Raw genomic sequence first — 9314 nt, forward strand, 5'->3', positions numbered from 1 at the left:
TCAAAGAATGACGATTGTTTTATATATAAAACAGGGCTGTTTTGAGATGTACATAAATTCCTCTTTTACCTTTCATGGAATAAAAACAGGGCGGCAAGGCGCACGATTCGCTTCCAATAGAAACGAACTCAGGTGGGTGAAAATGAACAACCTCACATCCATCCAAAACACACATGGTCGTTCCTCCAACCGAGAGGCCGATTTACCGAGAACAAACATGAGTTTTTGTGTGTTATGGAGTAGAATATATACTCCCCGTCCTAAATTAGTTGTCATAGAAATTGATAAAAATATATATATGTAGAACTAAAATACATCTATTTTCGTGACAAGTAATTTTGGACGGAGGGAGTCTGAGTTACGCACAGGTTTGATATGATCTGCAACAGAGAACCAACACATGATGCACAGCGGCAAAGTTCACTAGCTTAAACCTCCTTTTCAAAACAAAAGTCTAAACTGCACATATCTTGATTAATTCGATTGGAGCAGCACCCACAATCATTACTAGGACATGCACGTTTCCTGAATCGAAGGGAAAACCAACATAAACATGGCAGCCGAGATCTTGATTCTAGCTGCTCAATTTAGCAGGATCCTACAAGCGGCTGCGCGTCAGAGAATCCTCTGATGCCTTGGAGTCCTGAGACGCACCCGGGGACGTGAAAGTTCCGTGCGGAAAATAGCTTTCTCCGCAGGGAGGGTTATGACGCCCATGCTTCCTGTTGGAAACACAATCCGTATGAAACCTGTTGGAACTTGTAACCATGTTTCCGTCAACCGTGTTGTTGGCTAGGTTGAGCTGAAGTGTGCCCCCTGAACCATCAGGACGAGGTCCATCTGAAACGGAAAATGCCACAGAGTATATATGTTAGCGGATATCGAAAGCAAGAAGATGTGTGTAATTAATTGCTGAATGGGTGCATGCGGAATAGAGAACTAGCTGAGCGAACCTAGAGCTGGTGGAGCCTGCTCAGCGGTTGTAGCGTCTCTGGCTACTTGAGCAGCTGGATCAAAACCACGATTGGGCTTGGTCTTTCTCTTGGGTCGTGTCGAGCCATTCTCTTCGGCCTTGGAGTCCTGGGACGCACCAGGGGACGTGACAATTCCGTGCGGAGAATAGCTTTCTCCGCAGGGAGGGTTATGACGCCCATGCTCCCTGTTGGAACCACAATCCGTATGAACCCTGTTGGAACTTGTAGTCATCTGGTTTCTGTCAACCGTGTTGTTGGCCAGGTTGAGCTGAAGTGTGCCCCCTGAACCATCAGGACGAGGTCCATCTGATACAACAAATGCCACAGAGTATATATGTTAGCGGATATCGAAAGCAAGAAGATGTGTGTAATTAATTGCTGAATGGGTGCATGAGGAACAGAGAACTAGCTGAGCGAACCTAGAGCTGGTGGAGCCTGCTCGGCGGCTGTAGCGTCTCTGGCTACTTGAGCAGCTGGATCAAAACCACGATTGGGCTTGGTCTTTCTCTTGGGTCGTGTCGAGCCATTCTCTTCGGCCTTGGAGTCCTGGGACGCACCAGGGGACGTGACAATTTCGTGCGGAGAATAGCTTTCTCCGCAGGGAGGGTTATGACACCCATGCTCCCTGTTGGAACCACAATCCGTATGAACCCTGTTGGAACTTGTAGTCATGTGGTTTCTGTCAACCGTGTTGTTGGCCAGGTTGAGCTGAAATGTGCTCCCTGAACCATCAGGACGAGGTCCATCTGATACAACAAATTCCACAGAGTATATATGTTAGCGGATATCGAAAGCAAGAAGATGTGTGTAATTAATTGTTGAATGGGTGCATGAGGAACAGAGAACTAGCTGAGCGAACCTCGAGCTGTGGAGCCTGCTCGGCGGCCGTAGCGTCTCTAACTACTTGAGGAGCTGGATCAAAACCACGATTGGGCTTGGTCTTTCTCTTGGGTCGTGTCAAGCCATTCTCTTTGGCCTTGGAGTCCTGGGACGCACCAGGGGACGTGACAATTCCGTGCGGAGAATAGCTTTCTCCGCAGGGAGGGTTATGACGCCCATGCTCCCTGTTGGAACCACAATCCGTATGAACCCTGTTGGAACTTGTAGTCATCTGGTTTCTGTCAACCGTGTTGTTGGCCAGGTTGAGCTGAAGTGTGCCCCCTGAACCATCAGGACGAGGTCCATCTGATACAACAAATGCCACAGAGTATATATGTTAGCGGATATCGAAAGCAAGAAGATGTGTGTAATTAATTGCTGAATGGGTGCATGAGGAACAGAGAACTAGCTGAGCGAACCTGGAGCTGGTGGAGCCTGCTCGGCGGCCGTAGCGTCTCTGGCTACTTGAGCAGCTGGATCAAAACCACGATTGGGCTTGGTCTTTCTCTTGGGTCGTGTCGAGCCATTCTCTTCGGCCTTGGAGTCCTGGGACGCACCAGGGGACGTGACAATTCCGTGCGGAGAATAGCTTTTTCCGCAGGGAGGGTTATGACGCCCATGCTCCCTGTTGGAACCACAATCCGTATGAACCCTGTTGGAACTTGTAGTCATCTGGTTTCTGTCAACCGTGTTGTTGGCCAGGTTGAGCTGAAGTGTGCCCCCTGAACCATCAGGACGAGGTCCATCTGATACAACAAATGCCATAGAGTATATATGTTAGCGGATATCGAAAGCAAGAAGATGTGTGTAATTAATTGTTGAATGGGTGCATGAGGAACAGAGAACTAGCTGAGCGAACCTGGAGCTGGTGGAGCCTGCTCGGCGGCCGTAGCATCTTTAGCTACTTGAGCAGCTGGATCAAAACCACGATTGGGCTTGGTCTTTCTCTTGGGTCGTGTCGAGCCATTCTCTTCGGCCTTGGAGTCCTGGGAAACACCAGGGGACGTGACAATTCCGTGCGGAGAATAGCTTTCTCTGCAGGGAGGGTTATGACGCCCATGCTCCCTGTTGGAACCACAATCCGTATGAACCCTATTGGAACTTGTAGTCATCTGGTTTCTATCAACCGTGTTGTTGGCCAGGTTGAGCTGAAGTGTGCCCCCTGAACCATTAGGACGAGGTCCATCTGATACAACAAATGCCACAGAGTATATATGTTAGCGGATATCGAAAGCAAGAAGATGTGTGTAATTAATTGCTGAATAGGTGCATGAGGAACAGAGAACTAGCTGAGCGAACCTGGAGCTGGTGGAGCCTGCTCGGAGGCCGTAGCGTCTCTGGCTACTTGAGCAGCTGGATCAAAACCACGATTGGGCTTGGTCTTTCTCTTGGGTCGTGTCGAGCCATTCTCTTCGGCCTTGGAGTCCCGGGACGCACGAGGGGACGTGACAATTCCGTGCGGAGAATAGCTTTCTCCGCGGGGAGGGTTATGACGCCCATGCTCCCTGTTGGAACCACAATCCGTATGAACCCTGTTGGAACTTGTAGTCATCTGGTTTCTGTCAACCGTGTTGTTGGCCAGGTTGAGCTGAAGTGTGCCCCCTGAACCATCAGGACGAGGTCCATCTGATACAACAAATGCCACAGAGTATATATGTTAGCGGATATCGAAAGCAAGAAGATGTGTGTAATTAATTGCTGAATGGGTGCATGAGGAACAGAGAACTAGCTGAGCGAACCTAGAGCTGGTGGAGCCTGCTCGGCGGCCGTAGCGTCTCTGGCTACTTGAGCAGCTGGATCAAAACCACGATTGGGCTTGGTCTTTCTCTTGGGTCGTGTCGAGCCATTCTCTTCGGCCTTGGAGTCCTGGGACGCACCAGGGGACGTGACAATTCCGTGCGGAGAATAGCTTTCTCCGCAGGGAGGGTTATGACGCCCATGCTCCCTGTTGGAACCACAATCTGTATGAACCCTGTTGGAACTTGTAGTCATCTGGTTTCTGTCAACCGTGTTGTTGGCCAGGTTGAGCTGAAGTGTGCCCCCTGAACCATCAGGACGAGGTCCATCTGATACAACAAATGCCACAGAGTATATATGTTAGCGGATATCGAAAGCAAGAAGATGTGTGTAATTAATTGCTGAATGGGTGCATGAGGAACAGAGAACTAGCTGAGCGAACCTGGAGCTGGTGGAGCCTGCTCGGCGGCCGTAGCGTCTCTGGCTACTTGAGCAGCTGGATCAAAACCGCGATTGGGCTTGGTCTTTCTCTTGAGTCGTGTCGAGCCATTCTCTTCGGCCTTGGAGTCCTGGGACGCACCAGGGGACGTGATAGTTCCGTGCGGAGAATAGCTTTCTCCGCAGGGAGGGTTATGACGCCAATGCTCCCTGTTGGAACCACAATCCGTATGAACCCTGTTGGAACTTGTAGTCATCTGGTTTCTGTCAACCATGTTGTTGGCCAGGTTGAGCTGAAGTGTGCCCCCTGAACCATCAGGACGAGGTCCATCTGATACAACAAATGCCACAGAGTATATATGTTAGCGGATATCGAAAGCAAGAAGATGTGTGTAATTAATTGCTGAATGGGTGCATGAGGAACAGAGAACTAGCTGAGCGAACCTGGAGCTGGTGGAGCCTGCTCGGCGGCCGTAGCGTCTCTGGCTACTTGAGCAGCTGGATCAAAACCATGATTGGGCTTGGTCTTTCTCTTGGGTCGTGTCGAGCCATTCTCTTCGGCCTTGGAGTCCTGGGATGCACCAGGGGACGTGACAATTCCGTGCGGAGAATAGCTTTCTCCGCAGGGAGGGTTATGACGCCCATGCTCCCTGTTGGAACCACAATCCGTATGAACCCTGTTGGAACTTGTAGTCATCTGGTTTTTGTCAACCGTGTTGTTGGCCAGGTTGAGCTGAAGTGTGCCCCCTGAACCATCAGGACGAGGTCCATCTTATACAACAAATGCCACAGAGTATATATGTTAGCGGATATCGAAAGCAAGAAGATGTGTGTAATTAATTGTTGAATGGGTGCATGAGGAACAGAGAACTAGCTGAGCGAACCTGGAGCTGGTGGAGCCTGCTCGGCGGCCGTAGCGTCTCTAGCTACTTGAGCAGCTGGATCAAAACCACGATTGGGCTTGGTCTTTCTCTTGGGTCGTGTCGAGCCATTCTCTTCGGCCTTGGAGTCCTGGGACGCACCAGGGGACGTGACAATTCCGTGCGGAGAATAGCTTTCTCCGCAGGGAGGGTTATGACGCCCATGCTCCCTGTTGGAACCACAATCCGTATGAACCCTGTTGGAACTTGTAGTCATCTGGTTTCTGTCAACCGTGTTGTTGGCCAGGTTGAGCTGAAGTGTGCCCCCTGAACCATCAGGACGAGGTCCATCTGATACAACAAATGCCACAGAGTATATATGTTAGCGGATATCGAAAGCAAGAAGATGTGTGTAATTAATTGCTGAATGGGTGCATGAGGAACAGAGAACTAGCTGAGCGAACCTAGAGCTGGTGGAGCCTGCTCGGCGGCCGTAGCGTCTCTGGCTACTTGAGCAGCTGGATCAAAACCACGATTGGGCTTGGTCTTTCTCTTGGGTCGTGTCGAGCCATTCTCTTCGGCCTTGGAGTCCTGGGACGCACCAGGGGACGTGACAATTCCGTGCGGAGAATAGCTTTCTCCGCAGGGAGGGTTATGACGCCCATGCTCCCTGTTGGAACCACAATCCGTATGAACCCTGTTGGAACTTGTAGTCATCTGGTTTCTGTCAACCGTGTTGTTGGCCAGGTTGAGCTGAAGTGTGCCCCCTGAACCATCAGGACGAGGTCCATCTGATACAACAAATGCCACAGAGTATATATGTTAGCGGATATCGAAAGCAAGAAGATGTGTGTAATTAATTGCTGAATGGGTGCATGAGGAACAGAGAACTAGCTGAGCGAACCTGGAGCTGGTGGAGCCTGCTCGGCGGCCGTAGCGTCTCTGGCTACTTGAGCAGCTGGATCAAAACCGCGATTGGGCTTGGTCTTTCTCTTGAGTCGTGTCGAGCCATTCTCTTCGGCCTTGGAGTCCTGGGACGCACCAGGGGACGTGATAGTTCCGTGCGGAGAATAGCTTTCTCCGCAGGGAGGGTTATGACGCCAATGCTCCCTGTTGGAACCACAATCCGTATGAACCCTGTTGGAACTTGTAGTCATCTGGTTTCTGTCAACCATGTTGTTGGCCAGGTTGAGCTGAAGTGTGCCCCCTGAACCATCAGGACGAGGTCCATCTGATACAACAAATGCCACAGAGTATATATGTTAGCGGATATCGAAAGCAAGAAGATGTGTGTAATTAATTGCTGAATGGGTGCATGAGGAACAGAGAACTAGCTGAGCGAACCTGGAGCTGGTGGAGCCTGCTCGGCAGCCGTAGCGTCTCTGGCTACTTGAGCAGCTGGATCAAAACCATGATTGGGCTTGGTCTTTCTCTTGGGTCGTGTCGAGCCATTCTCTTCGGCCTTGGAGTCCTGGGATGCACCAGGGGACGTGACAATTCCGTGCGGAGAATAGCTTTCTCCGCAGGGAGGGTTATGACGCCCATGCTCCCTGTTGGAACCACAATCCGTATGAACCCTGTTGGAACTTGTAGTCATCTGGTTTTTGTCAACCGTGTTGTTGGCCAGGTTGAGCTGAAGTGTGCCCCCTGAACCATCAGGACGAGGTCCATCTTATACAACAAATGCCACAGAGTATATATGTTAGCGGATATCGAAAGCAAGAAGATGTGTGTAATTAATTGTTGAATGGGTGCATGAGGAACAGAGAACTAGCTGAGCGAACCTGGAGCTGGTGGAGCCTGCTCGGCGGCCGTAGCGTCTCTAGCTACTTGAGCAGCTGGATCAAAACCACGATTGGGCTTGGTCTTTCTCTTGGGTCGTGTCGAGCCATTCTCTTCGGCCTTGGAGTCCTGGGACGCACCAGGGGACGTGACAATTCCGTGCGGAGAATAGCTTTCTCCGCAGGGAGGGTTATGACGCCCATGCTCCCTGTTGGAACCACAATCCGTATGAACCCTGTTGGAACTTGTAGTCATCTGGTTTCTGTCAACCGTGTTGTTGGCCAGGTTGAGCTGAAGTGTGCCCCCTGAACCATCAGGACGAGGTCCATCTGATACAACAAATGCCACAGAGTATATATGTTAGCGGATATCGAAAGCAAGAAGATGTGTGTAATTAATTGCTGAATGGGTGCATGAGGAACAGAGAACTAGCTGAGCGAACCTGGAGCTGGTGGAGCCTGCTCGGAGGCCGTAGCGTCTCTGGCTACTTGAGCAGCTGGATCAAAACCACGATTGGGCTTGGTCTTTCTCTTGGGTCGTGTCGAGCCATTCTCTTCGGCCTTGGAGTCCTGGGACGCACCAGGGGACGTGACAATTCCGTGCGGAGAATAGCTTTCTCCGCAGGGAGGGTTATGACGCCCATGCTCCCTGTTGGAACCACAATCCGTATGAACCCTGTTGGAACTTGTAGTCATCTGGTTTCTGTCAACCGTGTTGTTGGCCAGGTTGAGCTGAAGTGTGCCCCCTGAACCATCAGGACGAGGTCCATCTGATACAACAAATGCCACAGAGTATATATGTTAGCGGATATTGAAAGCAAGAAGATGTGTGTAATTAATTGCTGAATGGGTGCATGAGGAACAGACAACTAGCTCAGCAAACCTGGAGCTGGTGGAGCCTGCTCGGCGGCCGGAGCATCTTTAGCTACTTGAGCAGCTGGATCAAAACCACGATTGGGCTTGGTCTTTCTCTTGGGTCGTGTCGAGCCATTCTCTTCGGCCTTGGAGTCCTGGGACGCACCAGGGGACGGGACAATTCCGTGCGGAGAATAGCTTTCTCCGCAGGGAGGGTTATGACGCCCATGCTCCCTGTTGGAACCACAATCCGTATGAACCCTGTTGGAACTTGTAGTCATCTGGTTTCTGTCAACCGTGTTGTTGGCCAGGTTGAGCTGAAGTGTGCCCCCTGAACCATCAGGATGAGGTCCATCTAATACAACAAATGCCACAGAGTATATATGTTAGCGAATATCGAAAGCAAGAAGATGTGTGTAATTAATTGCTGAATGGGTGCATGAGGAACAGAGAACTAGCTGAGCGAACCTGGAGCTGGTGGAGCCTGCTCGGCGGCCGTAGCGTCTCTGGCTACTTGAGCAGCTGGATCAAAACCACGATTGGGCTTGGTCTTTCTCTTGGGTCGTGTCGAGCCATTCTCTTCGGCCTTGGAGTCCTGGGACGCACCAGGGGACGTGACAATTCCGTGCGGAGAATAGCTTTCTCCGCAGGGAGGGTTATGACGCCCATGCTCCCTGTTGGAACCACAATCCGTATGAACCCTGTTGGAACTTGTAGTCATCTGGTTTCTGTCAACCGTGTTGTTGGCCAGGTTGAGCTGAAGTGTGCCCCCTGAACCATCAGGACGAGGTCCATCTGATACAACAAATGCCACAGAGTATATATGTTAGCGGATATCGAAAGCAAGAAGATGTGTGTAATTAATTGCTAAATGGGTGCATGAGGAACAGAGAACTAGCTGAGCGAACCTAGAGCTGGTGGAGCCTGCTCGGCGGCCGTAGCGTCTCTGGCTACTTGAGCAGCTGGATCAAAACCACGATTGGGCTTGGTCTTTCTCTTGGGTCGTGTCGAGCCATTCTCTTCGGCCTTGGAGTCCTGGGACGCACCAGGGGACGTGACAATTCCGTGCGGAGAATAGCTTTCTCCGCAGGGAGGGTTATGACGCCCATGCTCCCTGTTGGAACCACAATCCGTATGAACCCTGTTGGAACTTGTAGTCATCTGGTTTCTGTTAACCGTGTTGTTGGCCAGGTTGAGCTGAAGTGTGCCCCATGAACCATCAGGACGAGGTCCATCTGATACAACAAATGCCACAGAGTATATATGTTAGCGGATATCGAAAGCAAGAAGATGTGTGTAATTAATTGCTGAATGGGTGCATGAGGAACAGAGAACTAGCTGAGCGAACCTAGAGCTGGTGGAGCCTTCTCGGCGTCCGTAGCGTCTCTGGCTACTTGAGCAGCTGGATCAAAACCACGATTGGGCTTGGTCTTTCTCTTGGGTCGTGTCGAGCCATTCTCTTCGGCCTTGGAGTCCTGGGACGCACCAGGGGACGTGACAATTCCGTGCGGAGAATAGCTTTCTCCGCAGGGAGGGTTATGACGCCCATGCTCCCTGTTGGAACCACAATCCGTATGAACCCTGTTGGAACTTGTAGTCATCTGGTTTCTGTCAACCGTGTTGTTGGCCAGGTTGAGCTGAAGTGTGCCCCCTGAACCATCAGGACGAGGTCCATCTGATACAACAAATGCCACAGAGTATATATGTTAGCGGATATCGAAAGCAAGAAGATGTGTGTAATTAATTGCTGAATGGGTGCATGAGGAACAGAGAACTAGCTGAGCGAACCT

General features: G+C 50.9%; 1 protein-coding gene across 1 annotated transcript in view; it reads right to left on the minus strand.

The window, feature by feature from the left end:
* Window positions 1-939: 939 nt before the first annotated feature.
* The window catches only part of LOC119292980 (hornerin-like), a 14105-nt gene continuing 5730 nt past the window's right edge, over window positions 940-9314 (minus strand). Inside the window, exons 14-32 of the mRNA XM_037571608.1 lie at window positions 8873-9199; window positions 8433-8759; window positions 7993-8319; window positions 7553-7879; window positions 7113-7439; window positions 6673-6999; window positions 6233-6559; window positions 5793-6119; window positions 5353-5679; window positions 4913-5239; window positions 4473-4799; window positions 4033-4359; window positions 3593-3919; window positions 3153-3479; window positions 2713-3039; window positions 2273-2599; window positions 1821-2159; window positions 1394-1720; window positions 940-1280 (exon numbers count right to left, since the gene is read on the minus strand). Of these exons, the coding sequence (XP_037427505.1) occupies window positions 940-1280; window positions 1394-1720; window positions 1821-2159; window positions 2273-2599; window positions 2713-3039; window positions 3153-3479; window positions 3593-3919; window positions 4033-4359; window positions 4473-4799; window positions 4913-5239; window positions 5353-5679; window positions 5793-6119; window positions 6233-6559; window positions 6673-6999; window positions 7113-7439; window positions 7553-7879; window positions 7993-8319; window positions 8433-8759; window positions 8873-9199 (6239 nt within the window). The remainder of the gene's footprint in view (window positions 1281-1393; window positions 1721-1820; window positions 2160-2272; window positions 2600-2712; window positions 3040-3152; window positions 3480-3592; window positions 3920-4032; window positions 4360-4472; window positions 4800-4912; window positions 5240-5352; window positions 5680-5792; window positions 6120-6232; window positions 6560-6672; window positions 7000-7112; window positions 7440-7552; window positions 7880-7992; window positions 8320-8432; window positions 8760-8872; window positions 9200-9314) is intronic.

This window comes from Triticum dicoccoides, chromosome 4B, assembly GCF_002162155.2.
Source record: "Triticum dicoccoides isolate Atlit2015 ecotype Zavitan chromosome 4B, WEW_v2.0, whole genome shotgun sequence".
In the NCBI taxonomy this organism is placed as follows: domain Eukaryota; kingdom Viridiplantae; phylum Streptophyta; class Magnoliopsida; order Poales; family Poaceae; genus Triticum; species Triticum dicoccoides.